General features: G+C 46.6%; 1 protein-coding gene across 1 annotated transcript in view; it reads left to right on the forward strand.

Moving 5' to 3' along the window:
- Nucleotides 1-18,598, forward strand: part of CHRNA7 (cholinergic receptor nicotinic alpha 7 subunit) — a 121,323-nt gene extending 102,725 nt beyond the window's left edge. Inside the window, exons 5-10 of the mRNA XM_027123748.1 lie at nucleotides 1,393-1,472; nucleotides 5,682-5,849; nucleotides 6,818-7,012; nucleotides 8,618-8,704; nucleotides 12,214-12,323; nucleotides 17,966-18,598. Of these exons, the coding sequence (XP_026979549.1) occupies nucleotides 1,393-1,472; nucleotides 5,682-5,849; nucleotides 6,818-7,012; nucleotides 8,618-8,704; nucleotides 12,214-12,323; nucleotides 17,966-18,484 (1,159 nt within the window). The 3' untranslated portion in view covers nucleotides 18,485-18,598. The remainder of the gene's footprint in view (nucleotides 1-1,392; nucleotides 1,473-5,681; nucleotides 5,850-6,817; nucleotides 7,013-8,617; nucleotides 8,705-12,213; nucleotides 12,324-17,965) is intronic.
- Nucleotides 18,599-21,257: the final 2,659 nt, after the last annotated feature.

Below are 21,257 nucleotides of genomic sequence, written 5' to 3' on the forward strand. Positions count from 1 at the left end.
AGGTGGTCACAAAGCACTGAGCTGATCTCCCTGTGCTATGTGGCCGCTTCCCACTAGCTAGCTATTTTACATTTGGTAGAGTATATATGTCCATGCCACCTTCTCATGTCATCCCAGCTTACCCTTCCCACTCCCCGTGTCCCCAAGTCCATTCACCACATCTGACATTTTAAGGATGTGTTTTAATCAGGCATGGTAAAATGCAGACACAGAAATGACTGTCAGGAAGGAAGGAAGTTTATCTTACAGTTCCCTGGAAACAGGAGGCATGCTCGCCATACAGGCCCACACAGGGAAGCACTAGGGACAGTCAGGAGGCAGAGGGCGTGAGGGGAAAATGTGGTCAAAAGCCTTTATTGTGGTTTCCATGGAATGGAACTGGTGAGGCAGGGTAAGCAGGGCTAGGACCCGGAATGCCTTCAGCAGGCTTGGGTACATATGGCCTGTCCCTGTTTGTCTGGTACCTGGTCCTGGGGTGATTAGGGCAGGTGGATGGTGGCCAGGAGGGTGAGATCTCCATAAAAGAGATGGTGGGGGTGTGGGCTCTGGATTGGTTCCTTTCCATTTGAGCGAGTTGTTTGCTATCTCTAGGAATTGGCTGACCTGGGACGGGGGTGGGGGTGGAGTAGTCCCTCCAGGATCAGCAAGGCCCCAGATGTCAAAGTGTCAGAACACAGAAAATGAAAGACCTGGATAATAAGGGCTGTTGGTCTTAATTGTTTTTCCTTTCCGTTTTGTGTGCCCCCTTTAACCAGGTTGGTAACTCCTGGCTGTAGGAGGTTCTGACCATGGGCAGGGGGTGGGGCTGGAGTGCATTCTTCTACACTTGAACCTAATTCTTCTGTGCTCCTTCCTGTCATCACTAAGCCTGGAGCCCTGTACTCCTTGGGGCTGCCCAGCTCCCCCATGCACCTGCAGCCTCAGTCACTCAAACTGGATTTCTCAAGCACCAACCGAGCTTTGGACCCATTCAAGGGGCTGGAACTAGGGCCTTGAACACAGTGGGTCCAAATCCCACCCTTAAGGGCTGATAGAGGGGCGCTGTGCTTCCCCCCACTCTTTATCTCCTGCAGATGGATTGAAATGTCTCATCTGCCAATGTCCTCCTAAGTTGTCTTCAGGTTTCATTTTTGCTAAGAGCTTTGTTTTATATACATATGGAAAAAATAGGCATCCCTATGAAATGGAGGTGGGCACTGATCTCTTCCCCCTGTGCTCTGGGAAGACCTTCCAGGTCAGCCACAGGTGGGGCTCTCAGACCGCTGCTGGCTGTCCCAACTGCAAGCAGCAGCCCCTCTCAGAGCTGCTCGGACTGCAGGAACAACTGCCTTAAGGGCATGGGGAACCCATTGCCCAGCTGGGCTGGCTCACGGATCCTTCTCCTGTTTCCAGTGCTGATGAGCGGTTTGACGCCACGTTCCACACCAACGTGTTAGTGAATTCTTCTGGGCACTGCCAGTACCTCCCTCCAGGTAAGTGCCGCTCCCTTTGTCCCCTGCAGTTAGACAGCGTGAAGGAGGTTGGGGTGTCCGACGGTGCCCGCAGGGGCAGCGGCTGGCTCTGAGCTCTGAGCATCCTTAGCCTCCACGCACGCCCAGCCCTCCTGACTTCTTCTCCTCTGTGCTTGCATGTATTCCCTGAGCGTGGCAATGCTGTCTTCCTCTTGGGATCATGGCTTAAGCTGTCTTTGCCAACACATGTCCTCTGTCCTTATTGTCTGTCCTGTGTTCTTTAAAGTTCATCCACAACTAAAACAAGTCTCCGTTGTCAGGTCATTTCTGTTCTCCTTATAGCCTGCAACCAACCTCCAGGTCATTTCCTCCTCACAGCCTGCGTTTTCCTTCCCACTGCACTGGGTACCTGGGTATGTGCTGCCCTCCAGTGTCGGGGTGAGATGGTGACCTTGCTGGGCTGGCTTCTTGAGTGCGTGCATTAAAGCCCACCTGCTTGTTAGAGGTGAGAACAGGTGGTTTCCAAGGGACTCATCAGTGATTTCTTCCTGAAAGAGCGTCTCTCCTTCTCAGGCAGCTGATGGGTAACTGCTGGGGTTGAATCTCCTCCCATCATTCCTGTCAGTTCACAGGGCCTTGGGCTGCTTGTGAGTGATCCATGCCATGGGAAACCCAGGCTTCGTGCCCTCAAGATATTAACAGATTTCTTTAAATCTTCTAGATGATTTTTCACATGTTATTTTCCAGGGTTATTTCCCCCACTGCAACTGTTTGTTTAACTTTCTGTTCCCAGGCAGCCTGCAGCCACCTCCCTCCTCACCACCAACACCTACACCACACACACACACACACACACACGTGCACACACACACACGTGCACACGTCACCCACTAACGCCATACATACACACCACACATATAGACACATCACACAAAAAACATACCACACACTATGCTCACACACACCACACACCCTCACAGACACACACACACACACACCCTCCAGCAGTCAGCCCCATCTTGTGCCCTTGGATCCATCTCACAGCTCACAGCAAAGCTGGCTTTGCCTCCTGGGTGGTGGTTTACATTCTCTTTCTCATTAGCAGAGGATAAGAGTCCCAAGGGCAGGATCTGTGTTTATTCCCGTTAGAACCACCCTCATCAACCAGCGGCCTGGCCCACATGTAGGTAAACGAACGCGTCAGGGATTGAACCTGTCACAGGCAGATACCATCCATTATTGTCTGAGGAGATGGAAGGACTCCACACTTTCAGGTTTTCTGTCTTAAACCTTGTGCTTCCTTGCTTCTTCCTCAGCCCCTCCTCTCCTCCCCCAGGCCACGCAAGCCTTCCTCCTAACAAAGACCTCGGGGATGGGTCTTCTATCACTGGTACACTCTTTTACACCAGGCCTAGAAGTTGCAGCTTCTAGCATGAGAACTATTTTGGAAAATGACCTCCAGCAGTCATCAGCGTAGAAGAATACTGGGCTGCGGGTTGTTCTGAAGGCTGAGGCTATTTTCAGCCACGGGAGCAGTCCTCCTGACCCCCAAGCCCTCTGTGCAGCAGCCCCTTTGGGGCCAGTTCCTACATCCCAGCCTGCGTGGCCCCGGGAGTCTGTCAGGAGGGCACATGGAGCTTTGATTGTGGGAGTCTCCCCTACTCTGGACTAGAGAGTGTGGGGTTGTCTGGTTCAGGGCAGCAAGACTGTGCCTGGGGTCGTGTACACCTGAACTGGGAAGCTGCTCTGCTCCAGCAACTAAACAGGCAAAAAGTGCTTCAGATGCAAGCTTTGAAATAGACTTGGTTATTAGGAAATGACTTCTTTCCCATGTCATATTTTTATTTTTTAACAGCATTATTGAAGTGTAAGTTACGTATTATACAATTGGCCCATCTTAAGTGCACAATTCAATGATTTTTAGTAAATTCACAGAGTTGTACGACCACGACTGCAATCTAGTTCTAGAACGTTTTCCATCACCCCCCAAAGATCCCTTTTGCCTGTTTGCAGTTAGTCCCCACCCTCACTGCCGGCCCGCGGCAACAACCACTGACCTCCTTTCTGCCTCTAGAGAGTCTCTTTTTCTGGTCATTTGATAGAAATGGAATAATACAGTTACAGTTTCATTTTCTACCAGCAGTGAGAGTTTTGGGGGATTCAGCCCATTAATGGGAGGGTAGTGTCTGTAATGACTTCCAGATTCCTGTGGACATTGGATGTAATGCTGCAAATCCTGTTTAAAGGGACTTGAGGAGACAGGAAGTTTATTATCCTTTCCCAGTTTGACTGTGGGTGGGTGGGGGGGTCCCTGTTAGCAAGTTGAGTCCCTCCATTCATTTTTTTTAAATTTGGAAGCAGAAATTTACAGAGCGTCTGCCTTGTCCCTGTGAGCACTGGGACCCTTAGCTATTTGTGCCATCACTGCCTTCTGGTCTTTCTCTGGGCAGCAAGGAGCACATGGGCATAAATGGCCGGTGTGGAATTATCTCAGTGACCTGTTGGTAAATTTACTCCCAACTTGTCCTGTCCCTCTTTTCAGTGGAAACTCTAGCTTTTGTCCAAACACTACCTCTTCAACTAAAACCTATTAGGTTTTGTTCTGTTTATAATCTAGAATTCAGGCTAGTTAAAATTATCTTCCATATATATTTCTAGATAACCAAGTATGTTCTCAATTTTTAACCTAAAGAAAATGTTTTTCCTGCTCCTCACCAAACACAGTCACACAGACACATACAGACTTTTCAGATTCTGTTTCTAAGCTCTTCATCATTTTTATCAGCTTCTATAGGATTTTTTTTACATTCTTTACATCTCTCTTACTGTTTAGAATTTGGAGATGCACATGCATGGCAAGAGCAAGTTTACAGAATGTTGAATTCTTTGCTCAGAACAGAAAATGTCGGTGTAGCCTTTGAAATGTAAAAGACAGTAAAGCTTCAACTGAACTCTTTTCTAGAAATTTTTCCAGAAAGACTCAGCTTGTCCTGGACAGGTCTAGTTTGGACGGGCAGGATGGGCTGAAGCCTCTCTGGTCACACCCAGGTGAGAGGCCCCGGTACTCACACTGCCTCCTCCTGAAGGGATCTCAAATGGTCCAGGGGATGTGTGCACAGCATTGATCATGAGACATGCAGAGCATCAGAAATGATGCATCGTTTAACCGGCCGATGCTTGATCAGGATAGCAAGCTTTTCACTCCATGAAGAGTAGGCTTTGTGTGTTACGAATAGTGTATGGGATGGAGACCAAGGGATTGCTGTGCATTTATTTTTATTTTTAATATTTTTTCCAGCATTACTGAGGTGTAGTTGACAAATGAAATTGTAATATATATATACACATACACATATATATGTATAATATATGTATGTATATACGTGATATATATGCATATGCATGTGTATATATATACACACACACACACACACACACACACATGCATATGCATATATATTGTGAAATCATTTATTTCCACAATCAGGTTAATTAACACACCCATCACCTCACATAGTAAATTTCAAATATAAAATATTATTAACTGTAGTCACGATGCTGTACGTTAGATCCTCAAAATGAATCCACCTTATAACTGAAAGTTTGTTCCCTTTTTAATCAACCTCTCTCCCATTTCCCCCACCCTCCAGCCCTTGGCAACCACCATTCTACTCTGTTTCTATGAGTTAAACTTTTTTTAAAAAAATTCTTCATGTAAGTGATATTATACAGGATCTGTCTTTCTGTGTGTGGCTTATTTCACTTAGCATAAAGCCCTCCAGTTTCATCCATGTTGTTGCAAATGGCAGGATTTTCATCTTTTTAAAGGTTGAATAATATTCCATATAATCCACATAAATTTGATTTTACGTATACACACACACACACACACACACACACACACACACACACACACACATATATATAATATTTTATCTGTTTATCCATCAACAGAAACTTAGGTTGTTTCCATGTCTTGGCTATTGTGAGTAATGCTGCAGTGGGGTACAAATATCTTTGTGAGATACTGATTTTGTTTCCTTTCCATGTATACCCAGGAGTGGGATCGCTGGATCATTTTTAGTTCTTTTTGTAATTTTTTGAGGAGCCCCCGTACTGTTCCCATAGTGGCTGCACCAATTTACATTCCTACCAACTGTGTGAGACTGCTGTGTGTTTAAAGCAGGTCTCAGCCAGCTTTCATCTTGGTTTGTCTCATTGCCCACGTAGGCATCTTCAAGAGCTCCTGCTACATTGATGTGCGATGGTTCCCCTTTGATGTGCAGCAGTGCAAACTGAAGTTTGGGTCCTGGTCTTATGGAGGGTGGTCCTTGGATCTGCAGATGCAGGAGGCAGACATCAGCGGCTATATCCCAAATGGAGAATGGGACCTTGTGGGTAAGCCCAGCAAAGACGTGATACTGGCAACATAGAAGGAAGCTGCTTTATTACTGTGCTGGCTTAAAAAGTTTGGGATTTTCCACTCTGCTTTTCAGCATGAGCAGTTATTGAACCCTGCAGCATTCTCCATGATTTACTGAGAGCTCTAGGATGAGAAACAAAAAACAATGAGAAAATTCAGTGCTTTCCATAAGGAACTTGCAGTTATGGTAAGGTCAGTGCTAGTATGGGCATCTCTACATTATTCAAATCTGCTTTATCCCTAAAATCAGGTGGAACAGCAAATTGCAGTTGATGGGAACCTATATTTGATGATTTTAAATAGAAAACAATAATTACGTTTATAATGGTGTCGAGTTTACAGTGTATTATTTATAATCATGGTGTCTTAGTCCGTTCAGGCTGCTATAACAGAATGCCATAGACTGGGTAACTTATAAACAACAGACAGTTATTTCTCATAGTTTGGAGGCTGGGAGTCCAAGATCAAGGTGCTGGCAGACTCAGCGTCTGGTGAGGACCTGCTTCCTGGTTCACAGACAGCTGTCTTCAGGCCGTGTCCTCACATGGCAGCAGGAATAGGGGAGCTCTCTGGGGTCCCTTTTATAAGGGCACTAATTCCATTCCCAAGGGCTCCCCCTCATGACCTAATCACCTCCCAAAGGCCTCACCTCCAAATAACCATCACTGTGGAGGTTAGGATTTCAACATATGAACCTTGCAGGGGACACATTCAGTCTAGAGCACATGTAATTTGAATACATAAAAAACCTGCCAATTTGTTCAAATATCACTAAGATACCCTTAAATAAATCTATAATAAACCTAAAGCATTTTTTCAGACAACAATTAGCCAGTGTTTTGCACTTAACAAATTCCATGGCTCTGTGTGTGTGTTATAACCCCTTAAAATAAACTGCATCCTTTTATTCAACGGTGGTTCCTTTCTTCCCCTGTAACCGAAGGGATCCCTGGCAAGCGGAGTGAGAAGTTCTATGAGTGCTGCAAAGAGCCGTACCCGGATGTGACCTTCACTGTCACCATCCGCCGCAGGACCCTCTACTATGGCCTCAACCTTCTCATTCCCTGTGTGCTCATCTCTGCCCTGGCCCTCCTCGTGTTCTTGCTCCCTGCAGACTCTGGGGAGAAAATCTCCCTGGGTGAGTACCGGGTCTGAGCTGGGATGGGAGGGCCCTGCCTTGAGGGTGGCAGTCTGGGCTCTAGGTGCAGAGATGTCCAGGGCCCACTCCATGCATCCCAGCCCAGGGTGGCTCCCTGACACCACAGCCCACTGTGCAGGATGGCCAGGCCCTCTTGAGATTCCACAGGCTCCTCTGATCCTGAAGAGAGGATGGGGGTGCCCAGGGAAGAACCAATTCTTCCCTGAGGGGCCTGTACCTTCTCCGCTTCTGCCACCCCACCCCACCCCTTGGTGGCAACCAGCTGGAATTCATTGTGGACAGGACACAGTTTAGTTTAATATAGTATCAGCTTGCATCTATATATGGCCACACACAGTGTAATTCCTTATAATCCTCCAATAGGAAGATAAGAAAACTATGATTTAGATTGGTGAAATGAGCTCCTCAGCATCTCAGAGAGTTACTAAAGATCCTATTTGGTACACATAGAAATCATTCTCAAACCTAGAACTTCTGACTGTGAGTGTCAACTGAAAAAAAATGTTCAACCGAAAAGTTAAGAATTATGTTTTATTTGGTGGACTTTCTGAGGACTTCAAGCCTGAGACATAGCATCTCAGATAATTCTAGGGACGGCTCTGAAGAGGGAAGGGAGGAGCCAGGGTATATGGGAGTTTCTGCCACAAAGACCAGGTAGTCAAAACATCAAAAGATTACTGTTGATTAAAGAAAACCAAAGGGCTTCCCTGGTGGCGCAGTGATTGAGAGTCCGCCTGCCGATGCAGGGGACGTGGGTTCGTGCCCTGGTCTGGGAGGATCCCACGTGCCATGGAGCGGCTGGGCCAGTGGGCCACGGCTGCTGAGCCTGCACGTCTGGAGCCTGTGCTCCGGGATGGGAGAGGCCACAACAGTGAGAGGTCCATGTACCGCAAAAAAAAAAAAAAAAAAAGAAAACCAAACACTTCAAGTTAATGAATTTAGTGCTTTTCTGTGTATGGGAAGATGCAAGAGTCTGGGCTCACTGAAATCACTCCTTTGATATGCACCTCAGCTCTCTGGGGCCAGTATCCTGTGTTTTCTCATCCTGAGTCCCCTCAGGGTGCCCCACTGGGGAGGCTGTAATGTGATGGCTTGATGGCTGCAACATCCTTTGTTTACTGATATGGCAGGTGATATTTTTCATTCATACAAGAGCCTCAGGCACATTAAATGACCTATCCAAGGTCACACAGCTAGTAAGTAGAAAAGTCAAGAACAAAAGCCAGGTCTTCAAACTGTATGTTTTCTTTTTCCTGCTACATGAAACTACCTCTCGATACTAATGTAATAAAGAAAATGAGAGATACATGTGCTGAGGTCAATGATTTATTTTGAGTTGTTTTTCTAAAGTTCTGGCTCCTAAGTTTGTTTTCCCAGGGACTCCTCTGGGACTCCAGTAAATGGCACAGGCTGTCCCCAGAAAGATGCCCATTCCCATCAATATAGAAAACCGTGCATTTGGTTTCAGGAATGTCATGGCCACCACCATCCCTCCCTCCACGCCTCCTTTGACTCTTGGGCTGGATGGAGTTCAGGCCTTACCATCTGTTCTGTCTCAGGGACCACTGTGTGTCTCTGTTCCAGGGATCACAGTTTTACTCTCTCTTACCGTCTTCATGCTGCTGGTGGCTGAGATCATGCCTGCGACCTCTGACTCAGTGCCCTTGATAGGTAAGCAAGCATCCAGCTCCTCTACAGACATGGGTTTAGAGAGTGCCTGGGATTTTGCAGCACAGGCAGGGAGCAGAAACGTGTCCCGCAGGAGACTGGAGAGCTGCATGACCCCCCTTTTCTGCTGTGAGGAGATGACTTGCTGTAACTACTCAGAGTTGACCCATGGCCTCTGCTTACGTGGCACATAGAAGGGAAGGGGGAGTCTGGCTTTGTGGTTTGGCCTTGAGGTGCAGAAATGCCCCCTTTTCTCCCACAATACCCCCCTCACACTTGTTATGGAGCCAGAGTTTTTTACCATTAAAGATGCATTGTTTTAGCTTGAGTCACTGTTTTTCCACAAATTATTTGTTACACGTTAACTCTCAGCCATTGTTTCTTGAGATAACGCGATGTCTCTGTAGAAAGTTAACGATTGTGAGGGAAGGTGAACAGGACAAATATGTTTTGGCCACATGTTGGGCTGCAACTCGCAGGCCTGCAAGCCCTATACTTGCCCAGACTCAAGACTGAAGAAAGAGTCCAGAGACGGGACATCAGTTGTTTGGTAGATGGGAGATCTTACACATCTGAAGCAAAAGGGTCCTGGAGTGACACCCCACCAGTTATCTAGGGGAATTGAAGTCAGATTGGCCCATCGGTTACCAGGGAAACCAGCAGAGGGGCACAGCCCTCTTAGCCCCTTGGGCTAAGTACCTTCAAGGGGCAGAGGTCTTCCCTTTGTTAAACTATCAAAGGGGAGCCATTCTGAACTAAAGATTAAACAATCACTAGCTTCGGGACAGCGGGACAAGGATGTAGGTATTTACTCTTTAGGCTCTGCAATTAGGGGGGAAAGTCAGTCATGTGAGTAGGGTGTAGGTGAAGCAGGGACTGGTCCAGCAGGGGATGCACAAACCACACACAAAGGCAGATGTAAGGATGACCTTCTGCCCAAGGAAGGATGACAGAGACAGGAGGCAGCATCACCTGTTGCTGTGAACCTCCCTGGACTGGACTGGAATTAGCAGGAGTGTGCCGAGGGGTGCTCAGTGGCCCAGAGGTTAGGACCCAGTACCCTGGCCACTGCAGCCAGGGTTCTATTCCTGGTCAGGGAACCAGACCTCCAAGCCAGTTGTGAGGACAGGAAGCAAACATTCTGCCAATAGATATTAGTTTTAATGAGAGTCCCCACTCCCATTTGGCGGTGGAGGTCAGAAACAGGAAAGCAGTATACGGGTGGCAATCCTGTGTGGTTAACCAGGGGTAAGTAGGAGTGGGGTGCCTTACATGATATCGCCAGGCTTCACGAATTAAGAAGCCAAGGCCCTTCTTATTGGAGGTTTCTGGATGTGTAATATTTTGACCAGACAGACTGTTGGTATAAAAAGCCTCTGAGGGTGTCATATTTCTTTCCGTACCATCCTGGAAGCAAGGAACCTTCTTTCAACCTGACATTCTGACCCCATCCTTTCTACCTTCTAGCACAATGCTTTCAATAGAGACCTGCAGCAGAAACCACCCTTAAAGGGGCAGTCGGCAGACCCTGTTGTGTCTGATGAACCCACAGGCTTGGTTGGTGCATAGCCCACATCTAGAAGGATGGGATGCTGTTGGCCTTTGACCTCTGTTGTTGAGATTTCAGCTGTGGGATCCAGTCAGCCTGGATCCCTCCATAGGTCATTGTATTAGTCTGCTAAGGCTACCACAATAAAATTCCACAGACTGGGTGCCTTACACAGGAAAAATTTATGTGCTCACAGTTTTGGAGGCTGGAACCTCCAACCGGCAGGGTTGGTTTCTCCTGAGGTCTCTTTCTTTTTCTTGCAGATGGGCACCCTCTGCTGTGTCCCCACATGGTCTTTCCTTTGTATCTTCACATCCCTGTGCCTCCTTGTGTGTCCAAATTTCCCCTTCTTATAATAAGGACACCAGTCAGATTGGACCAGGTGCCACACTAACAATCTCATTTTAACTTAATTCCCTCTTTAAATGCCCTCTCTTCAAACACAGTCACATTCTAAGGTACTTGGGGTTTACAGCTTCAACATATAAATTTTAGGGGGACAGAGTATGCAGCCCATAACAGTCACAGTTTGGTTTCCCCCTCCCTTCCCTCCCCAGAGGTCCCTGATGCTGATGATAAGTCTGGTAGCTCCTTGTAGGTTCCTCTTGGTCTCCCTGGGAGAGCAATGAGTTCCTGCCTGCCTGGAGGGCAGGAGGTGTTTTTAACCAAGTGTGTGGCTGCACACTTAGCCTCGTACCAGGATGCTTTCTTTAAGGGCCCAGCCCCTTGGTGGTTGGCCACACTGAGGCTTTGTTTGTTTGTTTGCATTTATGTTAGGATAATTTATTCTGTGGCTTAGAGAGGCATTGTGTGTATATATATTTTGTTTTGTTATTTTTTAATACTCTTTTTATACTTGAATCCATCTTTGCTTCTAATCCCTTTTTATTTTATTTATTTATTTTATTGATTTACAATGTTGTGTTGGTTTCAGGTGTACAGCCTGATTCTTTTCCCTTATAGGTTTTTACAAATAACCTACAATTATTACAAAATATTGAGTATTGTTCCCTGTATAATACAGTAGGTCCTTGTTAGTTATCTATTTTATATATAGTCGTGTGTATGTTAATCCCAACCTCCTAATTTATGCCTCCCCCACACTGAAGGTTTACTAATCAGAGTTGGAAATTAAGGAATGCCCACCCATGCCAGCTTTCTCCTATACCCTTGGCCCATAAAATTGCTAATCCTTGTGCAAACCCTGCAGAGAAGGCATTTCCATCCCTGTTATACTGGTGAAGAAGCTGAGGCCCAGAGAGGCTGAGTGGTCTGTCCAGGCTCACAGACGGCTGCCAGTGGACTGGGGGGGAAACTCCATGCTGCTTCTCACCTGGTCCAAGGTGGAGAAATGTATCCTTGCCCATCAGAGCTGAAGCTGATGTTCTCAGCCTGAAAAGACACTGTAGCTGACCTCTTCTTCCGGCTGCACAGCTGGCACTCCCCACCCCTGTGGCTCTCAGTAAGTAGATGGGGGCAGACTCTATCATTAGTAGAGTCATTTTCCAGGTCTGATAAGTCAGCCAGTGGCACCCGGGTCTGCCCTTGCTAGATCCCCGAAGCCTGTCCGTGGCCTGCCGTCATCACAGTGGTGATCACACCCTCTGTGCCAGGTGGTTTCAGTTCTGACAATGGTGCTTTCTCATCGGACAACCTTATCACCATCCTGTGAGGTGCAGTTAGCTTTCACTGAAGGATGAGGCAGGCAGGGTTCCCAGCAGTGCAGTCAGCTGGTGAGGCCGCTCAGCAGGGTGGGAGGAGGAGGTCTGTGCGCTCTGGATTGGCATCTGCCCACCAGGAATGTGCGTGGTGGGCTACAGGCCTGGAGGAGGTCCTGCTCTGCTCTTGGGCATTGCTTCCCAGCCCCTGGTGGTCAAGACACAGTCTGGGTCCCCTGCACTGTGCCATGGTGACACGCTGTGACCTAGGCCCCAGGTCTCCCCTGCATCTGCTCTCTCTGCAGCCCAGTATTTCGCTAGCACCATGATCATCGTGGGCCTCTCCGTGGTCGTCACAGTGATCGTGCTACAGTACCACCACCACGACCCCGACGGTGGCAAGATGCCCAAGTGGGTGAGTTCCTCCCCAGCTCCTCCACCAGAGGGGGGGGTCAGGGCCCCTCCCCAGAGGAGGCTCCGAGGATGACTTATCTATTTTAAAAATCCCACAAACAGCTAGCATTCCTAAACAAAAAGCTGCAATTTCTTACCTGTCTGCATATCTCTGCTTCCAGGGCAGTATGGTGAATGCTCTTAGGGTCCCATGGGGCTGTCCTTACAATCTGATATCCCAGAGCAGGGCTCAGGTCGAACACTCTGCACCTTTCACTGGACAGTGTTTCTAAACCTCCTTTTTGCACGTACACTGTTAGAAGCAACACACAAGATGAGCACACAGCTGCTGGTTGGATCTTCAAAACAGAACGGGGAGGGAAAAGAGTAAGAAATAGAGTGAACAGTGTACAAATATATACAATCAGTTGTCAATGAAAATAATCAATAAACTATCAATAAGAAGAATAGAAAAGAGTTTTATTTGAGTCAAACTGAGGACTAGCCTGGAAGCCGGCTAGCCCAGATTAATCTGAGAAGCTGCTGTGGAGAAGCAGGGTTTTCAGCACAGTTTTATATCCTGTCAGAACAAAGAACATGAAATGAGTCGGGGTTACATTTCTTCAAGGTAAACAAAACAAAACAAAACAAAAACACAGATTAGCACGTACATGGCAAGTCGGCATGGCCTTGGCGCCTGAGAAGGGAGTCTTATCATTGGAGGACCAGCATTGGTGTTCCAGGAAGAGAGGCATTTAATCTTTATTTTTATTATGGACATTCTTTACTTCTGGTCAATGTGCCCTTTTCTCTAATAATTAAAGCAGATGTCTGTTTGATAGGCCACAAACAAGCTCTTTTAGTTAGCATCAAATTCAAGTTAACTCATGTATAAGCCAGAATGACTTCCCTATATCTCAGTATGTGAAACTTTCTTTTATCACAATACACATAGGAAAGTGATTTAGCCAAAAGCCTATAAAATAAATGTGTAAGTAGTTAACAGTGGGGAAGGAGGATGCGATAAAAGGAAATGGATGGATGGGACTTCCCTGGTGGTCCAATGGATAAGACTCTGTGCTCCCAGTGCAGGGGCCCGGGTTTGATCCCTGGTCAGGGAACTAGATCCCACATGCCGCAACTAAGAGTTCGCATGCCACAACTCAAGATCCCGCACACGGCAAAGAATATCCTGAGTGCCGCAACTATGACCTGGCGCAGCTAAATAAATAAATAAATATTAAAAAATAAAAAGGAAATGGATGGTAAATAAATGTTTGTCATCTGAGCCCAGGTCAGGCCACATGGTCCCAGTGCCTCCCAGCACTGATGTGTTGTGACGTGTGCTGATGCTTCCCCAGCCATGGGCCGTGCTCCACTGGAGTCCAATGTCCAAAGCTCTACACCACCCTCGCCGGGCTCTTGGGAAACCTTGCCTGGGGGACAAGCAGGGCCTGGACTTTCCCCGCCTCACTTGGTGTGACCAAACCCCTGGCAGGGCAGAGCTGCCCCCCCACCCCTCACCCCACTTCTTACTTGGGCCCCACAAACCCTCCAGTCTTCCCATCGAGAGAGCATGGCTTAGGGACAGTTGGGAGCTAAAGAAGCCCTCTCATGCCAAAACAAGCCTGTCTTTGCAGACCCATAAATCTTGCCTCCAAGTTCAGAGTCAATTTAGGACTCACCAGTGCACTAAATGTAACTGCAAGATGTAAGATGCATTCCCTTAATCTCCAGGAGCAGGGAGTTCCTGGCCCTTCTGAAAATATCCATTGTGCAATAATTTACAGTTACCCAAAAATTAACTTAGGCAAGACCACTTTTTTTTTAAGAAATTGGCTTTACAGAGTGACTGCCCTTGAATTCTTTTCCACAGCAAATCCTTACACTTAATAATTCTCTCGTGTTAGCATACAGTATTGGTCTTTCTCTTTCTGATTTACTTCACTCTGTATATATGGAATTTAAGAAAAAAAAATGTCATGAAGAACCTAAGGGTAAGACAGGAATAAAGACACAGACTTACTAGAGAATGGACTTGAGGATATGGGGAGGGGGAAGGGTAAGCTGTGACAAAGCGAGAGAGAGGCATGGACATATATACACTCCCAAGCGTAAAGTGGATAGGTAGTTGGGAAGCAGCCGCGTAGCACAGGGAGATCAGCTAGGTGGTTTGTGACCACCTAGAGGGGTGGGATAGGGAGGGTGGGAGGGAGACGCAAGAGGGAAGAGATATGGGAACATATGTATATGTATAACTGATTCACTTTGTTATAAAGCAGAAACTAACACACCATTGTAAAGCAATTATACTGCAATAAAGATGTAAAAAAATAATAGTAATAATAATTCTCTCGTGGCATCAGCAGTGGGCTCCCCAAAATGGTGCCACCTCCCACATGGGTCACATCACCACAGTCTGTGGGCTTGTTTTGAGAAGTCCCTCCCCCCTCAAAAAAAGAAGCTGAGACACGTTTGCACACATTCACCTACATTCTCATCTGACTTCTCTATAACTCTAATATACTTTCTTGTCTGTCCACCCATTTGTTTGAAATAACATTTACATGTTTCAGAAGTCAAAATCAAAGCATTATTCATGGGCTTCCCTGGTGGCGCAGTGGTTGAGAGTCCGCCTGCCGATGTAGGGGACACACGTTCGTGCCCCGGTCCGGGAGGATCCCACATGCCGCGGAGCGCCTGGGCCCGTGAGCCATGGCCGCTGAGCCTGCGTGTCCGGAGCCTGTGCTCCACAACAGGAGAGGCCACGAGAGTGAGAGGCCTGCGTCCCAAAAAAAAAAAAAAAAAAGAATTATACATAAGGAACTCCTGCTCCCATTCCTGCCTCTCCCCTACTTCCACCACCAATTGATAACCATTTCAATTAATTTCTTTTTCCTTCCAGTGTTTATGCAGATGCCAAAATATAAACACATATTCTTATTTCTTCTGTTTTGACTGATGTAAAGACAAGGGGATTAAGGCAGTAAGATACAAAACCATTTTTAATGACCTGGTAGCACTTTACTGTTCCAGAAAAATCTGAATTAAGAGCATATGCTGATTATTCACCTTTCAGTGCAAGAGCATGTTAAAGCCAATGGTGCAAAGCAGATATGAAACTTGTATTTCTCTTTCAGTTTATATAACACACTGCATTTTTTTTTCTTTCCAAGTGTATATGAAACATAAGCAGCCTCCGAGGGGCTTTCATTGTGATCTGTTGCCATGAAGAAGACCCTGCCGGTGCGGTGGCATTATGTGACATTCACACAGCCAGAAACCAAACCATAACCTAACAGCAGAGGTCACAAGCACAGTCTGAGACATGCCAAGAGGATAATCTCATCTTCTGAGATGCTTTAGCCTTGAAAGCTAATGATTTAGGCCCTGAAATTCAAAATAGATTTAGCTTGAGCTATGCCCCAGGGGATGTGCAGACCCCCGCTTGGCAGGCACAGCCCTAGAGCTGAGGCTCAGCTCTCCCTTCCAGGCTGCCTCTGGGTTTGGACACACTCACTGCCCCATGTGCTCCCTTGAGCTCTGGCCCCAACTTTCTGGTGCCTTCTGAGTGGGAGTTTGGCTAAAGTCACAGGGGGCTTGCAGAGAACCTAGCAGACCCTTTTATAGATGAGGCTGCGGAAGTCTGAACACATTAGGTGACTCAAACTCACTGTGTGACCTTGACCCAATTTATTTGCCTCTTTGAGCCTCAGATTCTTTTTTTTAAATTTATTTTATTCAAGTATAGTTGATTTACAATGTTGTGTTAGTTTCTAGTGTACAGCAAAGTGATTCAGTTATACATATATATTCTTTTTCAGATTCTTTTCCATTATGGTTTATTACAGGATATTCAATACAGTTCCTTGTGCTATACAGTAGGACCTTGTTGTTTAACCATTCTATGTATAATGATTTGCATCTGCTCACCCCAAACTCCCCACCGCCTCCCCCTGAGCCTCAGCTTCTTTATCTGTAAAATGGGGGAATTATACTCACTTCACTGAACCCTGAGATGCCCAGGTGAGATGGCTTGTCTTGAGCCTCGTGTCCACGTGGGGCTGTGTGTTTCTGCTCCTTACTGATCCTGGAAAACAGAGTCTGCAGGCTGGCTCTTCCAGGCTCTGGAAGTATGTCCATAGGATGTGGGCAGGATAAAAATTGCCGCCTATGATGGACAGAGGGTGATCTTTACAGCTGCTGCAAAACTGCTCTTACGCCTTCTTGTTCTTTTCATTGCTGTCTCCAGACCAGATAACTGCAGTTATCTTTGATAAGTGTCATAAAAATGGTTATCAAAAGAAGGGTGGCAGACACGAATTTCACAACTTGCTGCCTGCACTTACAGATGGGAAGCATACCTGCTACACTGCTGATGGAATTTACCTACAATCATAAATCAAAATTCAAATCAGTATCTGGATCATTTCAGGGAAAGGGCTCACTTTTCTTGCATTTGTCTAAATAGGCTTGCAAGAATTTTTTAAAAGCTGGATTGAGGTTTCACAAGGCTCCCTTCTTTCTATTAGAAGGGAGAAACAAATCTCTCCAGCATCTTCTATGCATGCAGGTAATGTATGTTTATAAAACACTTTAGGCCAGAGGTCGGCGAACTATGGCCCTGGTGGCCAAATCCAACCTGCCAACTGCTTTTGCAAATAAAATTTTATTAGGAAAAAAAGCCTCTTTGCTCTTTTGCGTGTATGGCTGATTTTGCACTATATCAGCAAAGCTAAAATATTTACTGTCTGGCCCTTTAAAGAAAGTCTGCCAACCCCAGCTTCAGACTTTTCACAGCATTTTGTCTCATATCATCTCCTTCAGTCTTCACTGCAGCCTAATGAGTTAGGTTAGAGGTTCCTAAACTCCCATGGTTCACAGCACCTTTCATGTCTCAGGGTTTTGGTTTTTTTTTTCCCCCACAGAGCACCTAGGACAAGAGGAATACCTAACGGTTCTATTATTTAAACAGGTCAAAACAACTTACTAAGTACCTATACCCCGACAGCTTAGCACCTATGGGCACAGCGAACTTCTCTCACCTTGGGAGCTGCTACCCTCCTTGTCTGTTCCACGATGACTTTCTTGGCACTTGCCTTTTATCAGGACGAGTTCCAAAATCTACTTTGCAAGGATAGGACATCATGCAAGGAATGCAGTGATCTAATGTGACAGTCTGAACTGCTTCAGGCTAGGGGTGTCTGGCACATGCCACAGGGTTGCCCTTGAAACTTTAACATCTCCAGGGGTGCCCTTGTGAGTTTGTCGCCGCACACTGGCGTACCTCACAGGGAGTTAGAGTTGGTGGTCCCTAGTTCCAGATGAGGAAGGACCGGAGAGGGTGACTTGCTCTGTTCCCCAGCTCAGGGCTCTCTTTAGAAGACAGCCCTCTCCTCCCACACAGGCTGTCCTTGAGATGGCAGTGTGCGCATAGTTCCTTCCCAGGGTGATTTTCTGTATTGCTTTGTCATTGCCTCACATTCGATTCAACCATTGTACCGCGTTGGCACTGCTTGCCTGTGTAAACTCGCCTGGGAAGGCCTGGGGACCTGTCACCCCTAGGGTCCACCCCCACGAAGTCTAGTTGGTATCACAGCATCCCCTTGGATGGATCAGCCGTGCGCCCTTCCCGGCCACCCTAACGGTGTGCTGTCTCTGCAGACGAGAGTCATCCTCCTGAACTGGTGTGCCTGGTTCCTGCGCATGAAGAGACCGGGGGAGGACAAGGTGCGGCCGGCCTGCCAGCACAAGCAGCGCCGCTGCAGCCTGGCCAGCGTGGAGATGAGCACCGTGGCGGGGCCCCCGGCTACCAACGGCAACCTGCTGTACATCGGCTTCCGTGGCCTGGACAGCGTGCACTGCGCGCCCACCCCTGACTCGGGGGTCGTGTGCGGCCGCGTGGCCTGCTCGCCCACGCACGACGAGCACCTGCTGCACTGCGGCCAGCCCTCGGAGGGGGACCCGGACCTGGCCAAGATTCTGGAGGAGGTACGCTACATCGCCCACCGCTTCCGCTGCCAGGACGAGAGCGAGGCCGTGTGCAGCGAGTGGAAGTTCGCGGCCTGTGTGGTGGACCGCCTGTGCCTCATGGCCTTCTCGGTCTTCACCATCCTCTGCACCATCGGCATCCTGATGTCGGCGCCCAACTTCGTCGAGGCTGTGTCCAAAGACTTCGCTTGACTCCGTCCTGGCTCCCAGCATGTAGGAAACGCAGAGATGGGTGATGACGTTGGCTTAGGGAGAACTTTGGGGTGCTGATTCCACAGCACCGTTAAACCCGAGGACGCAGATGTACCCTATCGCTGTCATGTCGGTTTCAGTTTACTTGTTACTTTCAGTAATAGGATCTCAGCACGTTTCTGTTTAACCCTCTTTGATGGGCCACTCGATATCCTCCGAGCATCCTTATAGTCAGCAGGACCCTGGAGAGGTCGTTTTGCCCATTCTCCACTGCCTGGTGTGCCCTTCAAAGAGGTTCGGGTGGCTCAGGGCTGACTGCCAGGTGAGGCCTGGGTAGCTGGTCTGCATGCCTGCATGTCACTTGCTGTGAGGGCTTACATGAAAATTCATATCTGCTTTGCCTGTGTACAAATCTAGATTGAAGCTAATCATCATAATAAACCACACTCAGTAAATCCATCAGATAATTGACTGATGAAACAAAACTAAGCTAAAACTTAAAACCCAACTGCTTGGTTTTTCTTCAATTCAGACTTTAATTTTCTCTACCAAAGACAGTTGGTAGAGAGAAACAGTTTTATGCTGTGTCTACATTTAAAAAAAGAGACAGTAATAATTCGTCTTGTAAATTACACTTTTTGCCAGCCTACCCTGTGAGGGGAACCAGGAGGGACACAGGTGTGTGTTGATTCTGAACCAGGACCAGACCCAGTCAAGTTAAGGGGATTTCTGTAGATCCCAGGCACTCCCAAGCTTTCTGTGCTGCCCCCAGACACTGGCAGGTTGAGTCGGTCTGTTCTAGTTGACCAAGCCCAAAGGACAAGTAGAATTCTATTAGAATTACCACCCAATGTAATAATAGCTGAAGCTGATTTAAACCATCTATGTGTTTGTTTGTTTTTTAATGTAAGTAATAGCTGAAGCTAAATTAAACCATATGTGTTTTTTTTTTTTAAATAATGCATTAGACACTTCACATGTATTGGAGTTGATTAGCCTTACAAATTTGTGGATCCATACAGATGCACAACATGAAGTCACCAAAGTATTCTATGCCTTTCCTCCATGTGTCAGGGCCAAGGGGCAGGGGTTTGGGCCTCTTCTGGCTCCCTCTGTGGCAGGAACTGGGGAGGGGGTGGCATGGCTGATGGCTTTCCTGAATGGCAGGCCAGTGGTGGTTAGCAGGAGGGGCTTACAGACTAACAGTGGCTGCACACCCAGTAATTCCAGTTTCTGGTTTGGGGGGATCTGCTTTCCCACAGTTCACACACACAGCTTCAGCCCAGAGAGCTGGCTGAATGGGTGGATTCACTGGAGATGTGTGCTTTGAAAGCTTGGGAAATTTTTATTTTAAATCCAGGTGGTGATGCAGTTCTCCACGTAGATTGTCTAGCTGACAATCATCCCTTTGCTTCTCTCAATTAATGTTTAATGTGATCAGAGGAAGACATAAGACAATCTCTCCTGTTCTGTTGTTTCATCTAATAACTCCCAAAGCTCAAAACTGCAGAAGGTGTCTGAGCTCCTGGGGATCTTTAATTTGCTTCTAACCCCTGAAATGGATACATCATGAGGGAAGATTTGATTTTCAGAGCAAAAGAAATGGCATGCACTTCTTCAGCCATTTATTTTGCTCATTTCTGGGTGGATCTGTGTGCACTGAAGAAGATGGAGACTTGTGTATGGTGTGTGTGTATGTGTGTGAGAACACGTGTGTGTGAGCACCTTCAGAAAAGGCCCCTGGTTTACAGCAAGAAGGCTGATAAATAAGGGCATTCCAGCAACATACCATTTGGAGCAGGGTCATCCTCAGAGTACACTCATTCTATGTGGAGTGGACAAAAAATGCACAATCATTTTTTTTTTTTGGTCTATTAAAGTGTCTTTAGAAACAACTAGAAGTGTTTTGGTGTATAAAGGGAGTGCTTCATTTCTTATTGCTATTCGAAGTTGATCCCTACTACATTTTCCTTTAATAAAAAACCTTTTTGGTTTTGTATTTTATACAGAAAAACGTAAAAGGGCAAACAAAAGGGGTTTGTATTTTGACTGCCCAAATAACTACTCTGCGATTTAAAAAGTAGTAATAAGGAAAAGATGCACACATAGGAAGACAAGTGTGAAAGACTGAAAAATTAGCCCCCACCCACCCCAGCCCCTGCCGTCTCTCCTCACAGGGGACCATCAGTGAGCTTCTGGGGAGGGATGGGCATTTCCAGAAAAAAAGGAAGGGAGAGAGGCTGAGCAGGGACGAAGAGGATGTGGAGAGACACCTTCCTTTTTTGTCTGTTTCTAGCGCCCTGCACTTTGCTTTTTTCACTTGGTGTTAAGAGATCTTTCCATAACAACATATAAAGATCTACCTCATTCTTAATAGCTGCTTAGTGTTCCATTGTCCCCGTGCACTATAATTTCTTTGATTAGTCTTTTATTAGTGAACCTATAGAGTATTTCCTGCCTTTATTTTTATACACAGATCTAAAATTAGCATCCTTGTACTTATATCATGGCATACTTTTGTGACTGTATCTTGATATCAATTCCAACTTGAAAATGGAGTTGCTGGATTTAAGGTTATGTGCATTTAACACTTTTGTCAATATTGCCAGATTATTCTTCAAAAATTGACCCGTGGCTGCACTTAAGAGTATAATGAAAAGGTCGATTTCTCAGTTTTCTGGAACAACTTTTTTTTTCCAGTCTGGTGAAAAATGATATTACAGTATCATTCTGATTTAGTTCACTTTAATAGGAGTGAAGTTGAACATCTTTT

The sequence above is a fragment of the Aethalodelphis obliquidens genome, unplaced genomic scaffold (assembly GCF_003676395.1).
Source record: "Aethalodelphis obliquidens isolate GAN/ISIS:26980383/991018 unplaced genomic scaffold, ASM367639v1 scaffold26, whole genome shotgun sequence".
NCBI lineage: Eukaryota > Metazoa > Chordata > Mammalia > Artiodactyla > Delphinidae > Aethalodelphis > Aethalodelphis obliquidens.